This window comes from Columba livia, chromosome 5, assembly GCF_036013475.1.
Source record: "Columba livia isolate bColLiv1 breed racing homer chromosome 5, bColLiv1.pat.W.v2, whole genome shotgun sequence".
In the NCBI taxonomy this organism is placed as follows: Eukaryota; Metazoa; Chordata; class Aves; order Columbiformes; family Columbidae; genus Columba; species Columba livia.
The window spans coordinates 39792121-39814965 of record NC_088606.1 but is presented as its reverse complement, the minus strand read 5'-3'; the positions used below and the strand labels follow the sequence as shown (position 1 = coordinate 39814965).

The 22845-nt window shown below is 36.1% G+C and overlaps 1 protein-coding gene across 6 annotated transcripts in view; it reads right to left on the bottom strand.

Moving 5' to 3' along the window:
- TTBK2 (tau tubulin kinase 2) overlaps positions 1-22845 on the bottom strand; it is a 100041-nt gene that overhangs the window by 51557 nt on the left and 25639 nt on the right. For 4 of the 6 annotated variants that reach the window (XM_065065881.1, XM_065065885.1, XM_065065880.1 and 1 more), the window contains exons 2-7: positions 20505-20663; positions 16123-16270; positions 10364-10437; positions 9206-9346; positions 6786-6890; positions 5185-5259 (exon numbers count right to left, since the gene is read on the bottom strand). In XM_065065881.1, coding sequence (XP_064921953.1) covers positions 5185-5259; positions 6786-6890; positions 9206-9346; positions 10364-10437; positions 16123-16270; positions 20505-20573 — 612 coding nt within the window. In that variant the 5' untranslated portion in view covers positions 20574-20663. The remainder of the gene's footprint in view (positions 1-5184; positions 5260-6785; positions 6891-9205; positions 9347-10363; positions 10438-16122; positions 16271-20504; positions 20664-22845) is intronic. The other 2 variants (XM_065065882.1, XM_065065884.1) reach the window with 1 other exon arrangement.

Sequence of the window (22845 nt, the reverse complement as noted above, 5' to 3'; positions counted from 1 at the left end):
GAAAGTCAATGGCATCCTGGGGTATATTAGAAGGGGGGTGGTTAGCAGGTCCAGAGAGGTTCTCCTCCCCCTCTACTCAGCCCTGGTGAGACCACATCTGGAATATTTTGTCCAGTTCTGGGCCCCTCAGCTCAAGAAGGACAGGGAACTGCTGGAAGAGTGCAGCACAGGGCAACAAAGATGATTTATGGAGTGGAGCATCTCCCTTATGAGGAAAGGCTGAGGGAGCTGGGGCTCTTTAGCTTGGAGGAGACTAAGGGGTGACCCCATTAATATTTACAGATATATAAAGGGTGAGTGTCACGAGGATGGAGTTAGGCTATTCTCGGTGACAACCAATGACAGGACAAGGGGTAATGGGTTCAAACTGGAACACAAGAGGTTCCACTTAAATATGAGAAGAAACTTCTTCTCAGTAAGGGTAACAGAACACTGGAACAGGCTGCCCAGGGAGGTTGTGGAGTCTCCTACCCTGGAGACATTCAAAACCTGCCTGGACACGTTCCTGTGTAACCTCATCTAGGTGTTCCTGCTCCGGCAGAGGGATTGGACTAGATGATCTTTCAAGGTCCCTTCCAATCCCTAACATTCTGTGATTCTGTGACTCCTCTTCTTGTTTATTACTTTCTGAGAAGCTCTTCTTTTGAAAATGCAGGTTTAATACAAAGTATTTAGATAGGAGCAGATACAGCTGATAGACTCCGCAGTAGCACAGTTTTAATGGTGCTAAATCACCACGGAGTCTGACATAAAGATGGGTAGTACGAAGATGAACAACATCTCTGAAAATGACACTGAGATATCTTAAGATCTGACAAGCACAACAGCAAAACTCTGGGGATCCTTTAGCACGGAAGTATAGCTTGAACTCTTCAAGGCCTTAGTTTGGATGATCTTCAAGAAAGGCCTCCTCATTTTAATCTCTTTCAGGTAAAAAGTCTAAAGAGACACCACAACTTCTCAGGAAGAAAATAACGAACTGACAACAAAAAATTCTCCCACCAAAGCTGTCTATAAGAAACAAAGTAACAGCCACAGTAAAAATGCAATGTCAAAACTACTTTCTTCAGTAATTCAAAACAAGTCAGCAATATGTACACAGCACATGCATAAATGACTTCCTATCATTCATGTGTGGTTTCTTTTATTAGAAGATAATCTTTTCCACATGCAGTTTTGTCTCAATCTTTGCATAAATCTATGCAGATTCTAAATTCTGCTTCTTGCTTTTAAGCATGCCTTCCATTTAAATCTTAAACAATAGTTACAGTCATAATAGGCTGTATTTGAAGGTTTAAGGGTCAAACAAAGATCATTTTCAGCTCCTACAGAAAATGACACTTCTGTAGTTTTGTTTCCAAACAGAGATTTTAAGAGAAAAGAGTGAAGTTTTGGGTGATTACAGAAATCTCTCTTCCAATATAAGGAACAGTCTGAAATAAAGAATAAAGTTCCTTTATTTAAAAATCCAGAATTAGGTCATGGAGGCAGGGGTCATCATCTGTACTGTTCCTTACCCTCACTGTGAATGAAAGACAATAGGCTGTGCAGGCAGAAATCTTGAAAAGCCTTAAAAATGAAAATAAGTAGCTTCTTTCATGGACTTTGGAAGGGTAACATAACCAAAACACATCTCATAGATTGGGTCTGTAGTAACACCCTGAATTTTGGTATTTCTCAAGGCAAAAACCTTGTATTCATCCAACCAGAAAAAGGATACTGTAACAGCCAGGTCAGGGGACAGCAAGTCTACACAAGAACTTCAGCTCCGTGGGGGAAGAAAAAAATAAAAGTAATACATACACATATGAATATATGTGCACATTATACAGAAAACACCATCCAGATATATACATAGACCTGTTGTAAAGACATACTGCCAGTAAACAAGACTTGGTGACAGGAGGACAGTACTGCATGTGGGATTAGGAACAGAAGTAGCACTGAGTGGTTGGCACAGGAGAAAGGTGACTAAGAGCACGTTGAGTTTGAGCTCATCATAACATATTCATCAAGATACCAGAGACAGATGACACAGTTTTAGTTTGCACAAAAGGAAACTGCACTGGAACAGGGACATAATGAACACGAAACCTGTGCCTAGAGACTAAAAAAAATAAAGTATTTTTGAATGAAGCTATCTGAAGATAAACGGGAAAAGGAGAGAACATAAAACTAGAGAGCGATACGCTGAAGAAAGAAGACTTGAAAATAAATCATGAAAGAAGCTGGAGCCAGAGGAAAGTCAGATACAGGAAGACTGTCAAAGATAAAGAGGCAGAAAACATGTGGATGCCTGTTTAAGACCTGTATGAATGGAAAATGGGGAAAACTGAGAAAAGAAGAAAAAGCTGGCAACAATCACACAAGATGAATGTTGAGAAGAAAATGTTGAGAAGAAAAACCAGCACAAAAAAAGAAGACGTCAATAGATGATATGTTGTTTATTACATGGGCATGCGAGAAGCTATAAATAAGTTCTGATGGCATAATTACAGAAACTCTAACATTCTGGATGCTAGCATCTCTCAGTAAAGACAAGCTAAACACTTTCTTTCAATTGTACACTAACCTACCTATACAATTTTATTTGCAAGTTTGATTATATTATGATCCCTAGACAAAAATATTTAGTAATTAACAAATAATATAATTTCAACTTAGTAATATATGAGCCACTATTAATTTCAAGGCAGACTGAACCACAGGTGCTTTATTTGTTGTGAACTTTGTAAAAAACAACAGCAGAAGAAACTAAATAGTGAGATATACCCTCTTTTATTTGATAGTAAATCATAAATTAAAATACATCCTTATTCTAGTTGATGTGTCAAATGTCTCATTTTAAAACTTCTCTGGAACAATAAACAACAATCAATGAGAATTCAAGGAATCAATGCTTCTTCAAAGGAGAAAAAGATGGATTACACTCAAGTTGAACTGAAATGAGCAGTACTTAAACACAGGCTTTGTCTGCCTATAGTGCACAAAAATCCTGGGAGCAATTTGTGCTGTAATAACACCTATTTACTCTAGAGGATAATTTAATTTATCATGGAAGATAGAGTTGCTTTTAACTTAATTGTGCAGCCATTTCATGAAGGTGGAAAACCATGGCAGCAAGATGAGAGAGCGGACTGCAATGAACACAAATAGATCCAATGCTACTGTGAAATTTGCCCAAGAGTCTGCGATAACTCATTAAAACCTTCCTATTGAATTAACAGGATGCATGGAAGACTTAGTTTGGTAGGTTATGATTTGTTGTATCATGGGCAGGTAAGTGCATATGAAGAAACTAATGTTCAAAACAGGTCTTTACACCAGAGAAAAAATGTAGGAGAACCAAGTGCATGCTAGGGAAGTGTCTATGTCACCAATGCATTTTCTGTAATGAAAACAGGTATGTTTGGTAACTACTGTAATAACAATGTAAAACAAAAAAGCAATTACTACAAATAGGACCAAAAATATTTAAGTTCTCTAACCTGAATGAATCTCCATTTCTACTTCAAAGCATAAACTTTTTCTATTGGAATACTGCTAGAACTTCATCAAAATTTCCCCAGATTCATTAGCACTGCTGCCTGTTCGTGAACTTCACTGCCAACATGTCATATATAGCACTTGTAGTAAAATCTATACTTAAACATTGGCCACCACTTTCCATATAAGATCCTGCATCCAGCCACTTGAAACTTTCACATATTACCAACTTAAGCTGAAACGCTTCATGTTAGATGACTTTTTTTTGCAGCTGCTTGTTTTTATTTCAGCAAATAATTTCAAACTGTTCTTGAACACAGCTGAAACAAATATTTGTTTTGTTTATTAATCCCCACAATAATTTGTAGGAACCTTATATGCCCAGTGTGCCTTGGAATGAAGATAGACAAGGAAGGATTTGAGAATGTACCATAATAATGTCAAGGAATATTCTGCTTGCCATCCAAAACTGATTATGCCTGAGCTTTTTCAAAAATAAATTTCACACAAACTCAGCACAGCCTTGTTTGAATCAGGCATCGAAATTCTTCAAATGTTCTATCTGTCATGAGGCATAATTCAATCCAATGCTGCAACAGCCTGAATTCCTCTTCTCTCACTTCTTCAGAACACTTTCAGGTTTCATTGGAGTGCAAAGAAAATAAACTGAAAGCAAAGAAAATCTCAGTTGCATTGTACTACTTCAGTGGGCACCGAAACTGCAAGAAGTTAGTCTAACTGGAAATGAAGCACTACGAGATGGATCCAGAAAGGACACCAGAGAGGAAAGACAAAAACAAAGATTCAGAGTAGAATAAGCATATGTTTAACAGAAACACAAAAGGGTCTGAACAGGTGGTTCAACATACTGGTAGCCACCTGCACATACTTCAGTGAAATGCTGGAATAAAACCATGGATTCCCAAGTTTTATAATTCCTCCTTTTATAAAAGATCCAAAACAAAAGCATCTTTTCACACTGAAGTCATATGAAACTCCAACGCATTCCTCCGTCTTGGTACAATATACTGGGATGGACTAAGACCCTAATGTTGGGTAGCTTCATGGTTTGATAAAATTCTCATTTCCTCTTTACTTCTTGACCTGAGTTCACAAACTAAAGCAGTCCTCCTCACCATAAGAACCTCTTTTCAACTTCTTGTCTGAACTTCAGTCAAATGAATACTACGTATATTTACAAGAAGATTTATGCTATCAAACTGATGATAATTTATTCTTGTAATTGCCTTTTAGTTTCAACTCCCTTGCCAGTCTAAGTTGCATTTTGTCAAAGAACTAAAAAATACCTTTCTTCTCAACCAGTCTTGAAGCTACCTTGATTTGGAATGCATATGCTAGCCAGTGGTGCTGGCCAATGAGTTCTGGAGGGAAATACAATCCCACCAGAAACTTTTCTGCTTTCAACAGTATCCATATAAGTCTCTTTCAACTTCTTGAGTTGAACAAACAGATTTATGGCCACCAGAATTCCTTAATGTGTGGGAAAATACAAAGCTGCCAAAGGACTAAAACCTGAGGCTAGATTTTGAAAAACTTGTCTTTTGATTCTTTTAGAACACATTGTGGAAATTCAAGGACTTGGGGATCATATGCAAAATCTCAGTGAGACTGGATACAGAAAATCAGGCTTATCATAAAAATCTAATAAACAACCTTAACTAAGGAACAGGTTCTTACCAATAGAGTACTATGTTTTTTGCAGAATATGCTTTTACACTGTTCCAGGTTATTTGCAGTATCTGCTGAAGAAATCTAATGAAGTTTAGAAGAAGAATAGCTTTAAGGAGAAGCACATAGCACATTTAATGAAAATATTAATAAATTTTATTAGTAAGCAAGGCCAACAGTATGGTTGCTATCTATACAAGAGCCATTTCTGATTATTAAGTACAAATAAAACTACTCTTTTTCTTCCCCTCACTGCCACTTACTAATATGGATTACACCATCATAAAATTCTGAACAGATTAAATAGAAGAATTACTTCAGTTACATTGTAGGGCACTGCAATGAAAAACAAAAGGCAGGAGCTGAGTTGTTACAAAAGAAAGAAAGAATAGCAGAAATATTAAATTTTCTGTTGTTATCACCTATTTTTTTCTGAAAATACTACCATTGGTTATGTGTGTGTATATATATATATCTATAAATTACAGAATCTGAGGAATTGTTTTCTCTTTGAAATTACATGTCAGCCAGAAAAACATTATAAGCAGCCAAACATACAGAACACAACAAGAACATTAGAAATTAAAAAAAAAATTTAAAACTACTTTAAATGTTTTGCTCACCTTTCCAACAGCAGCAACCACTCTGTTGGTCTCCCCTGCTCTTTGCTTTCATTGCAGTGTCCAGCATTATGGCTGAAGGAATAGAGTACAGCAGAACCCCGCTAATTTACCTTACTAATTCACACACCTCACAAGACGCACACAAAAATTGGCCACTTTCGCAGTTCTTAGGCAAAATAAAATTGAAAATCCTGTAGAGATAGCTTCTACCACTCAAATTGCATCACATTAATAAATATGCTACACAATGTTGACTAGTACATTATTCAGTATTACCATCAAAATGAAAACTAGACTAGTTTAATAAAGAAAATATGTTTCTTTAAAACATCACCATGTACCGTGGCACTGACTTGCTCATTTTCAAACTTCGAACTTAACGAAAGGACTGCCCATCAGTGAATGAGGGAGGCTCTACTGTACTTAAATTTGTAATGTCCTCATTGATATGTTTTAATCTATAATATTCTTCAGACTGCATCACATAGGAATACAACAACTACACTTAACTATGTCAAGCTATATATTATAGTTAGTGTCCTATCACTGTTTCAATTATTCAGACTTTCTCTTTCAGAAGGTTATATATTCAGTTTAGTGTTTGACTTTTTTGTCCTACATAGATTGTTTTTAAATGCAATATATAAAACCATGTGAAATGCAGCTCTGCTGTATTACTCTGATATTTAATAAAAAAACTATTTGTCGCTTGATTTTCCAAACAAAAAAATAGGTCACACAAACAAACAAACAAAAATCAATCACAGAACAGACCTCTGCCTCAGGCCAAAAAATCAGGAACCTGATTCATTACAACTGCCTATCTTTTAATATAATCAATATATCACATGGCATTTCTGATCCAGGATTATGTTCATCAAGTTTAGATCAGTTACCTCAATGCAACTCCCATACGTCTCCAGAAAAACAAAAGACAGCATACTACCACATTCAATTTATCAAATTGACAACTGAAAAAAATCTTACTGGTCTGACATCCCCACATGAGTTGGTAAATTGCCGCGCCAAGCCAAAATCCAGCATAAAACACTTCCTACAGGTGCTAGGAAAACGTCCCATTGCGAAGTTAGACTAGGAAGAAAAACAAATACAGACAGATATATAGATCTAGATATACACACACACACATTTCAATATGTGCACATATTAATGTAGCAGGATAATAACAGAAAATCCACTTTCTACTTCTCTATCATTCCTTCCATATTTTCAGTTCTACTAAACTCCCATTAAATTTGAAGAAAAAGTTGTTAGGAAAAATCAGACATCAAACTTAACATATCTGAATAGTAGCCTACATGGTCCAAAGGGATTTTCATCTTACTTCATCACTCAGAATATATTAACTTTTAGCAAGAATTTTCCAATCATGTCACCCACTCACATATTTTGATTTGGACATTTCAAAAAACTACCAATCTAGGGGCTAACAAATTCATCTAAACAAATGCATTGATGTCACAAATGCAGAATACAGAACAAAAGATGCAAACTGCCTTTACCTTTTAATGGGAGGGGGAAGAACCAGACTTTAAAACAAACAAAAAGAGCTGAAAAGTCAGTGAAGACTTATGGAGGTAATTCATTCTGAAAAGCTGCAGTAAATTTTCTTATTTGCCTCCATGGTTTAACATTCCATGTTAGCCCTTTAAAGAAAAATTCTTCAACACTGGTAGTTTATGTTTGAACATGTTGACTGAAGCAGTTCACGTCTTTCACCATCAAATCCCCTTAAAATGGATTATGTGATATAAAAAAAGGCAAAGCTGAAAACAACTTATATGAAATGGAATTGGAACTACACAGCCAAGCAAGCTGGACGCTTAGCGCAGTTAACTCCAGAAAAACTACTTTTCCATTTTTCCATTAAATGGAATGGCAGTACTGTTCTAAATAAATCTGAAATTCACAGCTGCTTCAATGTCAAAGGTTGAGGGTAAAAACCAATCGAAATCATGAACTGAGTGTGATCAGCATTATTTTTAAATGGAACAGAACTTCAGCATCACCTAATTCATCATGAGGCAAATAATCAACCAATGATTTCAAGATTTCAGCTCAGCACAAAAGCTTGCTTTTATTATGTATCTAGAAGATACATAATAAAAGATAAAAGGACTTGTATTTTCAAGCCAGGAAAACTGCATGCTAGAAAACAATCGTGCCTTCTTCTGAATCTGTACGTCACAACCTAACTCCTAAAGTGGATGAAAAAAATTATTTTTATTAATCTAACACATTGTCTCACACTGCTGTTTATCCTGGCTCAACATTTAATTTTCTGAGCTTTTTCCACCCCCTAAAAGCATTCTCCATTTCAATCCTATTTGAGCCCATAGACTCTGAGATACAGTTAGATAACAAAGTGTCCCAAATCCATTCTGCCAACCATAAAGGAACACATCTTCCATTCCAAACTTGTGTTGTTTTCATCACTAAAATGTTGTGCTCCAGCTATCTCCTTCTCACCTATTTCACTTGACATGCACTGTCTCCGTGTCCTTTTCCTATTATATGAAGTCTTGGGGATGGGTCATGGAAAAAACAAGTTTTATAAAATGTTGCAAGACAGAAAAGATGAAAATGAAAATTCCCTAATGCACAGAAACTTCCCAGAAGTTTTATGCAAGTATCATTCAGCTTACAGGAATTTTAGCTGTATGTCAGACATAACCAGCCATATTTGCATCTCTTAGAAAACAAAAGATTTACCCTTTTTTTCCCTCATTTTAAAATTTTGAAAGTTCAGAGCTCTAATCACATTTTTAATATAGAGCAATATCAAAAATAGCTGACACAATTTCAGGAATAAATTCAAAGAAAAACAGAAAAAATAATAACAAAAGCATGATGCTATCAGGAAGGCACTGTCCTCGTGACACTTTGACAACACTCATTTTATTAGAATTGCACAACAAAATAATTGAATAGTTTCCTCTTATGGTCTGTCTTCTCTTGCTTGCTGTAAATATATTAAATGCCAAAAAATTGCTATTGAAGAGTTTAGAAACACAACCTACAGTCTGTATCTTTTCTCTTAGATTTATTATGTGAAGATTAATCGCCATTAGCCAAATTCATTATATCATATCTCATGGCAAATACTTTTGATTGCATTATGCTACACATTACAGTTGGAAGTTTTAACTACAGACAATTGCAAGGAGGCCTAAGTAACTGGAGACGATACTGACAAAGATCAAAGTTATTGGTACTATTATCCAACATCAATTAATAGAAAAAAATCTGCCTATCTGATAAACATTCAGTTTTCTGTCCCTTCTCATTCTTTCATTTTAACATCTGGTATAGAACCTATTCTTACTTATGCAGCCATCTAGTGAGCACATATTACTTGCCTGTTTTGATTTAATGGGCATACTTACTGGTTTTATGTCCCTGTGCAAGAATCCCACAGAATGAATACTTTCAATAGATTCCAAAATCTGCTTCCCAAGTCGCAGAGTGGTACTAATGGTGAATGTTCCTCGAGACTGGCTTCGACGCAGGTCTGCCAAATTCCGACCCTGATCAAATTAAAAGGACGTTTTCATAAAAAATAGTAATACCAAGACAGACAGATAGCACAGTCTTCCTACATCTTCTTTCATCGTTCATGGTTAACCATGGATACTCTCATTACCTATTAATATTTTCATATTCAAAGACAACACCTCTCACCTAAATGTAGTAAATAGACGTCCCCAAGTATCTCTAACATAAATTTAGAATCTATTTTTGAAAATATGAATCTCAGTATCTTTCAATTCCTAAATAACATGGACCAAACTAATCTCTATCAGAAGACTAGTACATATGCTACTAGTTAATGTTGTATCCGTGTATCTGAAAAAAGGCCACTGAGAAAGCGCTCTATGACTTCTTTACATCCACTTCTTTAATGAAAAGCATGAAATTTATTTAATTATATAGCATACCTTAGATGACTTAACCAAAGACATGAAAAATATACCATGCAGGAGATGCACCCCCATTACATCACAGAACTGTTAGTCTATCAAAATAACAGATGACACACTTCTTTTTTCCAGTATTCATATCCACCAAGATAAGGGACAATAATCCCACTACTTTAGGTGGTAATCACCCATTTTATCCTTTTTCACAGGTACAAGTCTCTAACTGAAGTGAATTAAGTGCTTTCTTCTGCTTGCAAAGGATATTTTTCCACTTCCATCAAAAAAGCCAACAAATGCACAGACTAATGTATTATATTTTAAACTATCTTCAAGTGAAAACTCCAAGGGAATGTGAATTATCTCAGCAGACATCACAGTTCACTCTTTCAATAGTCAGGTCTTTGGGAGGATGCAAACTTGCCCCTGAGAGAATTATGGAAAGGGTATCAATGGATAGGATATAATGGATATGCCCATTTCAGGTTTATTCATTACCATGTGTTTGTGATCTTTGGGGTTTTTTTTAATTTGTCATCCTCTAAAATTTTACTGTTATTTTCATATATGTTTGGCTAATCAACCAAAACACACAAGCAAACTTGGAGCTCTGTTTGATACACTGACCTGCAACTGCATGACCACATAGTTAAATCTGTCATTCCTTCCACATCCAATGAATCTACAGACATGATCTTTTCCTGGGAGAAAAAGAAACAAATTAGCCAATATTAATGAAATTCTGTGGTTTATTCCTTTAAATACCTAGCAAATTACCGAAAGAGATAGTTATATTTCTTTAGAGACCTTCAATAAACTAAGCCTCCCACCCCCACAGCTCAACAGCTGTAAAATCGACATCAGTTCTACACCCAATTAAATTAAAGTTTTCTCCCACAAAATATGCAGCCCTACCACAGCTATCACTCTTCTCCATAAGAACACATTCATGACAACATGCCTAAATGTCCACAAATTTGAGCCATTTTGGATTGGGAAAAGGTTATTTTCTTGCAAAGCTGATGGCTTGTTGTAGACAATATTTCTAGCCATCATTCCTCTTTTTCTAGAAACTGTAGCGACAAAACAAAACAGTACTAGTTACATGCAGGTCATGCTTTGTATCAAAAAATTGTAGAAAATCTAATTCAACTAATCTAATGTATAGACATCTTTTTCTAGAATATGATCTTTGCTGTTTAGGTACAAAAGACAAATTCAGCTCAGGTACACTGAAGCAGAGATAAAAGAATTGTGGTAGTTAAAAAAGAAAAAAAAAAAAAACAAACCCACACCAAAACCAACCAAATCACAGTTTGGTTTAGGTCAATTTTCTTTAAAGCCTCCTCTTGTTCTAGGAGAAAACTGGAAAAGAAGAGGGCTGGTTCAAAATAATCTCCTTACTATCCTGCAGTTGTAAGTCAAAGCATAAGATTCCCCAGGTAAACAGAGAAAAAGACAAGCCAAAGACTGCAGTAAGGCAACAGAAGGAGAATGCAACCTCATTGTTAGTTTGGAGTCCATGTTCATCGACATGGAGAGGTGCTGGGACCCCTTGTGACCCTACTCTACAACAGAAGAGGGAACTGTATGGTTTAAGTCCCTCAGGCTATGTACCCTCATTCTGACACCATGGAAACTACAGCCAAGAGGAAGCTGATGGTCGCAAGTGGCCTCCAAAGCTGTGGAAAATTTGTGTCACCTAAGCTTTCTTTCGTGAATTTCTTTACAATTAGGATTACCAGAATGTCATAAATACAAAAGGACTTTTTGTTACTGCTGCACTTATAGCTCCATCAAAACCCTAAAACTTGGCCCTACAGCTTCTGAATATTCTCACTTCACTTGACAGAGAGTAGTTGCCTGTTTATTGCTTCCTCAGGAAGCTCCCTCCCACATATCATTAAAACAGATAAGCCCATATAAACAAAGAAAATGGTACAGGATTCATCATAATAATTTATTTTAAAAGAATTATTTTAAAAGAAGTCTCTACAACTTCTGCAAATACATAAATGCTAAGCTGTGGGTACCACTGCTTTTCCTCCATTTTTCCTTCCACCCATTTGTTGAAGTAAGACAGGCTATATTACAGACAGTATAATTTTATGAAGAAAAAGGATTTGCAGCAAATTTGTCAAGATGAAATTTTGTATATTCATTGCTGCAGTTTCCAGTTAATGAAGTCTCATCTCAAATATTTATTATTCATTTTACAGCCCCTGTGGGGATGCTGAAGGAACATCTTCAGAGAACAATATATTAGTCAGATTTCATCTGACAAATTCAGTAAATGTCCAAAACTCAATTTGGTCAGAGAAACTCCATTTCAACTACAGCAGCAACTCCAGTTCTGTGGTAAATTCTCTGTAAACCAGCTTTTATGAAAATCTGAAGAAATGGGAAAGGACAGAAGTAGTACCTGTACAACTTATTCAAATTAGCATGATCCTCCACCACTCCAGTGTGGCTGTATGTACCTACTGCACCTTTGTAGTTCCTCTTCCCCCAGCGAGAAAACAGAATTTTCTCATACCCATGAGCCACATGGCTCAGGAGCAGGGGGAGAAGACTGTAATAGGCTGTAGTGAACAACGGTGCCCTTGAAAAGCTTCCTGGGGAGGACACAAAGCCTACATGCCATTCCCCAGGCTGCAGTGTATCACTACAGCTCGCTTTTCAGCCTACACCAGACACCACGCATCCCTAAATTACACGAGAGAGCTGTAAATGATGAGGGAGAAGACTGTAAGGTTGTGTGAGACAGAAACCAACCGAGTGAGTCTCACTGAGTGAGATGTGATAAATCTGTCTTATCCCATCTGACTGTGGGAGCAGATGGCTTAACAACATGATTAAACAAAACAACCATCTGTTGCAGCAGATTTTTTTTTTTTTTTAAACAGAGCTTAAAGAGTTAAACAGTATTCTGACAACATTAATTAGGAGACAGTATCATTGGCAGGGAAAAATAAAGAAATCAAAGATGCAATTGATGACTAAGCTGTAATAAATGGCTGTACCAGCGAGCATACTCCTTCATAATTAAGAGAGAAATCATACAGCTACTCACATATTTAAGCATGTTTTGATAGATCAGACACTTAAAAGAGCTTCTTCAAAGATTTTTGTTGTTCACTGTACTGCGTACCTACAAAGTTATGACTCATTTAACACCCAAAACAAATGACCACACTGCTTTAACTTTCAAGTTTCTGAAAGCAAAAATAATAAGAAACAGTACATCCCTGCACTTCTGCCAACAGTTATTCTCATTTCAGTTTCATGGTTTCTGTGAAATAAGAGTCTAATAAGATTCTAATTCAGAAACACTCAAAAGCATGTATATAACCTTAAGAATGTGCCTAGCCCTAGTAAAGACCGAAAAAGTTGTTTTGCTGGATAGAGACATGTTACACGTTTATTTAATTCTTTCCTAAGCGCTTTCTTCATAGTTTTCCCAGAAGTTACACATGACTATAAACATTTTTTTTAATCACATCCACACATCAATCAAATTCTGAATGGCACTGTCAGTTCACTGTCTTTATTTTCATACTATTAATAGATCAAACTTTCCAAATATTTGCAAGAAAAAGAATTTTCATGACAATTACATTCCTTCCTCTGATTTATGTCCAAAGTAATTAGAACACCTTGAAAATAAGAGAACATAAGCCCTTTGAGAAAAGGATTATAAGGAAAGTAATTATACACATGCATATATATATACATATATATATATACACACACACACGCCAAAAAGGGATAGAAGAACAAGATGAAAGTTGGTCTCAACGGATGTATGATATTAGAAGGCTGTTACAAAAATATCCTAAAAAACTGTTTACAATTTTGCCTGCTCTGCATCAAAAAAAAAAACAAAACCAAATTCTTGCCAAATATAAGAAAAACTTCTATGTGGTAAATGAAGCACTTAATAAAACATATTATTCAAGAAGCAATGATATATTTGTTTTCTACTCCCCATTTTTGTCCATTTTTCTTGATTTTCTCTGTTTCAAATTTTTAGCTCTTGTGTGCTGAAAAACTTGAAAAATTATTGGAAATGACTCCTGGGAGACAAGATTTTATGTAGAAGATAAAATGGTCTTTACCATAATCTTACTTAATAAATGTCCTTTAAGTATAGATAAAAAAATATGCATGTAAAAATAAAGTTATGTATATGTGCAAACTATAAATCTCCATGTATGCAAAAGGTTCACCCTTGATCTGTCTCTTACTGCAGTCACCTTCCCTATCATAGAATCACAGACCAGTTTGGGTTGGAAGGGAGCTTTAAAGGTCATCTAGTCCATACCCCTTTGCAACGAGCATCTACAATGTTCCCTGTCTAAAACCAGAGCAATTACACTGTAATGTGGAACTTGCACAGCAATGACTGAAGGTCACCTCTAGTGTTACTATCTTTTTTTCTTTTAAACTATGCAGGAAAATAAAAAGAGATTAAAAATTAAGGAATAATATTTAGGCTGTTTTCTCAAACGGAAGCTTGTCAAAAGAGCTCCTTCTAAGGATCAAAATCAGGGTTTCAGTGATACAAAAACTTCTATTTATTATTTTCTCAGAGAAATAATATTGCAAAAATAAATAACTGAAAGATCCTTATTTGCTTTATATATTATTTGGATTATTTGCCCTCAGCGGATCTGTTGTTCAGGTGTTTCATTATTTTGTTCTTTTAATCTAGACAGCATTCCCACGATTCAGTACAACCAAGGACTTTTCTGCAGGAAGACTTGGGTTGCTGAAGGAACTGAACTCCCAAAGGAAAACTGATAAGAAAATTATAACTTCTGTACGACTCTACAGCAATTAGTCACAAATCCATTTCTTATTATTTCAGCAAACATTTTTAGTTTTCAAAAATATTTTAAAGGGTAAAAATGTTTTTATTAAGAAAAAAAGCATTTCTGTAACAACACAAAATTCCCTATACTTAAAGTCCCAGTAGAAAGTTACAAGGCACTTCAGTTATGCAGTCATATATGAAGCTACGGTTTTACAAATACATTTGCATTGCAGTGCTACCAAATTCCAATATTTTGTTTCAGTGTTTCAGTGATTATAATTTTCCTTATTACTTCAGCTACACCATTTATAGACTCTGGGTTTTGTTAAAAATAGAATCAAGCTCAAGTGTGCAGAAGAAAAAAAAAAAAACACACAACCTCGAAAAATTAATTCTAGAAAAGCAGGAGTTACACAAGATCATTTATTTCAAGAACCATGACAAATGGTTTCTAAATTTATGATTGGTAACACTGAAATTTACTATTCCTCTCTGGACTAGAACCTCTAAAATTCAAAGAAAGCTAATATGCAGATCCTGAATCTCCTTGCTCAACTGCATAATACTAGATGTTTTTGTGAAATTCTTTAAAAAAACATAAACATAGGAACAGTTTGTTAACACTGTAACATGTGACACATAGACCTCTTAAATCTATAGAGGCTGTCAAATTCCACTGCAATGTGACCTTTACAATAGATTAGGCAGTGCCATATGTTATGCAGATTTTGTTGTATTCAAACTAAGAGTTTGGAAAAAATTGGGCTGCTGACAGGGACGAATGAATTAGTCAGAATTTTTTAGATTCAAAATAATTTTTTTTAAAGAAAAAGGTCACCTTTTAAACCTTCTTTTTATAATTGTATGTTGTGAAAAACAATGAAGATAAGCCACTGGATATGTCTGTATTGATAGCTTTAGACGTTAAAGTATTTTTAAGTACAATCAAAAGTGACTATTCAAAGCTGTGATTCTAAAAGGTCAAGGACCCAAACCCTAGAAGTATTTCATGACTCTACATGCCAATACATTTTTTCTACAAGTTACAGTACTTTAAAGTTGGTTGCGTGGAGTTTTTTGAAATCTACTTCCATTTCAACATTAGAATTGCTCTTGTCAATAGTTGCAAAGGCAAAGAAATATAAATATTCTTATCCTGGATGCTACGTGAAGCACCTGAAAATACCCAATGTGAGATAGTACAGAAAAAAAAGATACCATCTTAGAAGTGGAAATCAAAAGCTAACAACAACAACAACAAAGTCTGGAGAAAAAACAGTACGGAGAAGACACCGATCCGGAATAAACTACAGTTGAACATAGGTTTTGCAGCAATTTAATTTTTTTGTTGTTCTTTTTATTTTCATGACACTCTATTTCAAAGAAAAGGTTCATTGTAGCAAAAACTTTCAGAAGATGAAAGAGCCTCTACTCCACTTTTAATATTCTGCAGCTTATTGCTGAAAGGTTATAGGAAACATTTACTCAAACTATTCTTAAATAGAGATTATAATTATTTTTGAAGAAGATACACTGACATTCTTCTGGCATATCCAGGCTACAGTCCTACCTTGTAATTTCTTCAACACAGCTACTTCCATTTTCAGTACTTGCTTTGGCTGCTGAGCTGATTCGACCTTCAGTGCAACATTTTCCCGAGTAAGCAAGTCCAGTGCATCGTAAATTTCTCCAAATCCTCCACCTCCTATTTTCCTCAACTATATTGTGAAAAAAGAAAGACCAAAAACAGATTTAAAAGATGGGAGAAGAAAGGAAATAAAACGACAATTACTCTGTGTTCTGTCTGCTGTACCTTCTGCCATACTGCAGACACTGTTGTATTACTAATAGATTTTTAAATAACAAAATCATATCCTTCCGTATGTACAAGAGCTACTGAATAATCTACAAAGGTAAACACAATTTGGAAGAAAATCCCAGGAAAACGTTAATACATTTGATCTTCATCTGCACTAAACTTCTTGCATTTAATCCAACAGGAGAGTACAGTAGCATTCTCAACATGAATCCGATCAGTCAGCATGCTGAATAAAGTCTTTCCTCAAATAGCCACACACTAACCAGAGACCTTCAAATACAAATGCGCAGTGACATATTTTAAAATGCTATCTTTCTATCATTCTTTTTTGCAGAAATACGCACACTGAATAGTAAAGGTATAAAAGTTCTTGGACTTATTGAAAAGCAACAGCATTTTCTATTATATGAAGTGACTTCGAAATGGCTAAAATTATCTTTGAATACATATTTTAAATATGTCTGGTTTTCAGCATCAAAAATGTCAATGTTATTTCATGTAATGCTTTTATATGGTGATCTCCCCTGCAGCTACCACTCTGAAGTTGATAAAAGAAAAAAGGAGACAAAAAAGAACTTAGCCTGAGAAACACACAATATCGTATTTTTACTATATTTTACCTTGAAAGAACTGACATGGTTTTCTAAATGTCATTTGAAAACATACAGTTGCTATGGTTATATGACTACACTGTATTAAATGCCATCTAAACATTCTGGGGATCTAGAGCTCAGCAATATGCTGACCTACCTTCAGATTCTGAAAATAAACCTAATGTCTCCTAATTCAGACAATCAGCCATCTGACTGAGAAGGAAAAACAATTTTAAAAACAGCCTCAGCCCCTAAGAATAAGGAAGAAGGCAACAGATAAAATCCTCATATTTTTTACTTGCATTTTTCAAGTCATATCACATGAAATTTTTGCTCTGTATGACTACAATAGTCAGTATTTCATCATGCATGTTGGGTCCTATCTTATAGTATTGCAAGCAACAGCTACTTCAATATTCTTAAGATAAGGAAAACATGTACATTGCTCACTTCTGGCTAATTCATTGCCAGTTTTAAAAAGGTGCATAGAATAGACAGCACAGCACCATTTCAGACCTACAGAAATAACTCACCATTTTATCACATAACTTCATTTACCAGTTTTGAGAAACAGCCAGACTGAGAGAGACTTCCTCTAAAAGGTTTTTTTTCCTGCTTGTGTGCTTAAAAAAATATTTAAAATCAACCCAAAAGCAACAACAAAAAAATCACCACACTAATAAAATAAACTGATCAATTTCCATTGTCAGATAAAGTACACCAGAATCATTAATATGCATCCAAAATGACATCAGTCAATAATTCCAGGCACAGATGAAGCTCTCTTTGATTGTAGAAAAATATCTCCCACGCTCCTTGCCACTGGGTCACACACCACATTCAGTGAAGAGCCCATGTTTTCCTCGCTCTTCTACTTGCTGTCAATGTCCCTGTAGAAGCCTTTCTCATTGTTTTCCACATCCCTCACCAGTTTCAACTGCCAGCTGAGCTCTGGCTTTCCTATATATTCATCCCACCACACAGCGGCAACATCTCCATATTAACCTTGGGCAGCCCATCCCTGCTTCCACCTCCTGTTTGCTTGTGGTTTGCTTTTGCCTGTTCAACCACACTGGCCTCCTGCCACATCTGCTCAACATCTGTTACCTTGACAAGGACCACATTTCCCTCTGTCACACCTGCACCACATTCTCCCATTTTGCACATTACTTTCAAGCTTCTCTTCTTCGCCTTCAGCATCTCACACCCCAAACTCATTCTCCCCCTTCTCTCTTCCAGTCCTATCTCTTTGTATACTTGAACGCTGAAGTATACAATTTCCAACAGGTTTTATCTTGGTACTTTCACTTACACTGCATGTTAAATAATGTTCTCAAACATCCCTAAAGACAATTATCATTACAAACACATCTCTCCAAGTCAGGATTGTAATAAATGTTTCAAAGGCAGAAAAAGAAGAAGGAAAAAAGGTATGAAGAGGTGATGAAAGAAAATGCTAATAGATACAGAGACCAGTAGAGAGGGAGGGTGTCACTAAGGAAAAGATATTTTATAACAGCTCATCTATGCTTACTTTTCAAAATAGAATCACCCTAAAAAAATGTCTAGGTTAAAACTAAATTTAATTGAGCATAGTTTTTAAAAATGTTTGTGTTCATAAATTCTAGGTGTGTTTTCATTATTACAAAGACCGAGGTGCTGAGCAGCCAAACTGCCTTTAAGCTGCAAATCTTTACTAACTTCCAGAATGTGTACTTTTTTTTCCTTAAACTGGTTACAACAAAATAATCTCATGCAATCACACTTCAGAGCTGTCATTCTCCAATGTAGGGAAAAAAAGCAGGATATTGGGAGAGTTCCACAAGGAACAATCTGAAGTACTACTCATAATTAGGGACAGTACTCATCGTCATCAAAACTTGAAAGTCCACTAGTTTATATCACCTCATCTTTCTACACGTGCAATTTTTAAGTACAATACTGCTTCAAGAACACTAACTGAAATCTCTAATACCTCTAACCTAACAGGACGGTATCAATTATGTCACCATGTATGCGTCAAGCACTAAGGAATTTCTAAAATTTACATGCTATTTTCTTCCTCTAGAAGAATGTCCTATGAAATCCTGAATTCATAAAGAAGTGTATCACCTTAGATGCCATCAAGAAATCTTTAATGTTTGCTACAGAAACTAAGAAATTGAAGAGTTACCCACAGACAATATTTGGCTTTCATCTATCTGTAATACTTGATTTGGAGAGCATACAAGTTAAAATGTATAATCACATGAGATGAACAACAGCCTACTCTCAAAATTTTCCAAAAGACACCAATCTGATCATCATTATTCATTGCATAGGAAAGAAAATAAACCTGAAGAAAATGGAACTATTTTTGCACAAATCAGACAACTGACCGTGATATATCAGTATACTGTTATCTATTTATAACTCCATTTTATTCTGCTTGATCCAGTTTCAGACAATGCTTTCAGTTTTTACTTCACTGCACTACTGAGATGCAATACAATACAGTATTTTACAAATACTGACACTCCAAAGAGAGCTGTTTAGTTTCTATTTACACAAAAGGAAATAGAAATGTTTCCTACACAAAGCTAGTATCAGCCTCCTGCATTTCTAAATGAAATACAGGGCACAAGACAGTTGAAATTATTTTCTTCATGTGACTTCTAAATGAATGATGAATCTGTATCTTCTATGTTTAGTCTCACAATTTAAAATAAAACACTGAAATAAGAGAGTAATATAAAGCAAAGACAGTGCAAAAAATAGTGATTCAGTACCCATTCACCGCCTACTAAACACAGAGATACCCAAAAATGTTCTATTATGAAGTGGCCTTCTTTTTTTTTTTTTTTTTTTTAAATCTCAAAAAAATGCACAAGCAGAAAAAAAAAAAGAAATCTGAACTAATCAGGGGAATGGAGAAGAAACTATGAGAACTCGGCCTGTTTTGCCCAGCAAAATAGTTTCAAATACATAGTATTTCCCTCTAGATTTAAATCAAGGATATGAACACCAAAAGGGAACAGAACTATTTATAGTAAAGCAAATACTGGCACACAATCATATGGATATAAATCAGCCAGGAATACATCTATGCTACAAAATATAACAAACAAAAATCATTTCTAACTGGAAGAGCAGCAAAGTCCTGAAAGACCTTCCCATAAGAAGGAACAAATCTCAGCGTCTGACTAGTTTCTAGAGGCTTTCTGAGTTCCAAAATTAACTGACATAATCACCATCTGATTGGATTCAATACACTAACAGGACTCTTCCACTTATGCTCTGAACATGCACTAAGCATTTAAAAGCTTTCCTAGGTCACTACCAGAAAAACAAACAAACAAACAAACAAACCACAACACACCTTAAATCCATATAACTTTTTTTTTCAAGAAGGATAAGAGGTATAAGCAGTTTTAAAGTCCTTTTGCCATTCAACCTAAGTATTAAGCAAAACAGAACTCTCAAGGATTTTGAAACAGATTTCAAAGCGCAAACTACTTCTTTTTAATAACGCATTTTAAAGAAGATGCACTGCATACTTACCACCTTCCATCTTTCTTTAACCAAGATTCCCACACTGAGGATGTCAGGCTGCTCCCCTCCTCCACTCATTGCAACCTCCGGATGGGATGAGCTGCTATGCCAAGTCTATGTCAGTAGAAACCATCCAGATCCCAGGAGTGGCTTCCATTGAACCAGGGTCTGCAGAAACAAAGCAGAGCATGGGATCCCAATGATTAACAGAATAACATGACATACAGAAGAAGTTGTGTTTCTCACCTACCACCTTGTTTTTGTATCCCATAGTGACTCACACTGGAATTCTAGCCTAACAACTTCCAGTACAGAAATTCAAGTGTATACTTCCGTATTCTTTTTTAGCTTGCTGTCTCTCAAACCTCCAAGCCCAATCTCAAAATTGCACTAACAAATATAAACATTTTCAGAGTTATAGTCTGTGGGAAGTTTCAAATTTCTGTAAATTCGAGACAGACAAGACAGCCCTTCACCAAGGGCAAGTCCTGCCTGACCAACCTAGTGGCCTTCTGCAATGGAGTAACTACATCAGTGGACAAAGAAAGGGCTACAGATGTCGTCTATCTGGACTTCTGTAAAGCCTTTGACACGGTCCCCCACAACATCCTCCTCTTTAAACTGGAGAGATATGGATTTGATGTTCAGTAGATGAGGAACTGGCTGGATGGCCACACCCAGAAAGTAGCGGTCAATGGCACAATGTCTGGATGGAGACCAGTAACAAGTGGTGTATCTCAGAGGTCTGCATGGGAACCAGTACTGTTTAATTTCTTCATCAATGACATAGACAATGGGATCAAGTGAGCCCTCAATCAGTTTGTGGACGACACCAAGCTGAGCGGCACAGGTGACACAACTGAGGGATGGGATGCCATCCAGAGGGACCTAGACAAGCTCAAGAAGTGGGCCCATGTGAACCTCATGAGGTTCAGCAAGGCCAAGTGCAAGATTCTGCACCTGGGCCAGGGCAAACCCTGGTAGCAGTACAGGCTTCGGGATGAAGGGATTGAGAGCAGTCCTGCCAAGAAGGACTTGGGGTTACTGGTGGATGAAAGACTGAACATGAGGCAGCAATGCGCACTTGCAGCCCAGAAGGCCAATCGTATCTTGGGCTGCATCAAAAGGAGCATGGCCAGCAGGTTAAGGGAGGTGGTTCTGCCCCTCTGCTCTGCTCTGGTGAGACCCCACCTGGAGTCCTGTGTCCAGCTCTGGAGCCCTCAGCACAGGATAGACATGAACCTGTTGGAGAGGGGCCAGAGGAGGCCACAGAAATGATCAGAGGGCTGAAACAGCTCTGCTGTGAGGACAGACAGAGAATTGGGGTTGTTCAGCCTGGAGTTCCAGTTCTTAAAGGGGGCCTATAAGAAAGATGGCGACAGACTTTTTCAGATTTTTCAGCAGGGCCTGTTGTGACAGGACAAGGGGTAATGGTTTTAAACTAAAGGAGGGGATATTCAGGCTAGATGTAAGGAAGAAGTTTTTTACGATGAGAGTGGTAAAACACTGGCCCAGGTTGTCCAGAGAGCTGGTAGATGCCCCATCCCTGGAGACATTCCAGGCCAGGCTGGACGGGGCTCTGAGCAACCTGATCTAGTTGAAGATGTCCCGGCTCATTGCAGGGGGTTGGACCAGATGACCTTTGAAGGTCCCTTCCAACCCAAACTATTCTGTGATTCTATATCATAACTAATTTAAAATTAATTTTAATAACAACTTTAAAATCTATTTAATCATTTCCTAAAAAATTGGTTGAATAATTGTAATATATAAGAAGAAGATTAAAGTAAAATTAACCAAAATTTCCGAAATTAAACATAGATACTTAAATTGGAATTATAATTTAATTTATTGTACTGCACACAGACTATTCCGTGTTTCACAATGTGTTTCACATAGCTAGGATTACTTGCAGTTAAATATGTCTAAAGTACAATTTTGTTGGTTTACTTCTGTGTAAAAATAGCTAAAAAAAAAGCAAAACCTGGTCTTGGGTAATTCTATCAGTTTAATTTTTTAATTTTATGGCTTTAGGCAACAGTCTCTAAATCAAATTTTATATAGCAAGATAAAAATTTGTCTTTTGGAGATTAATCCATCCATAATGGCTCCCATGGACAACCACTACAACCAGTTAGAAGCTTAATTTAATTTTTGAAGCTTTTCTAGAATTGTGCTTATTTGTTACACTGGTATAGTTATAAAAGATCCAAGTGCAACTCTTTGTACAAATTCTCCTATCCAATGATAAAACTCCTCAAAAGTTAATTAGCTTTGAGTTTATTTCTATCACTTCCAAAATTGCATAAACTAAGAGGGAAAAACTCTCTTCTCACTGAATCAACACAGA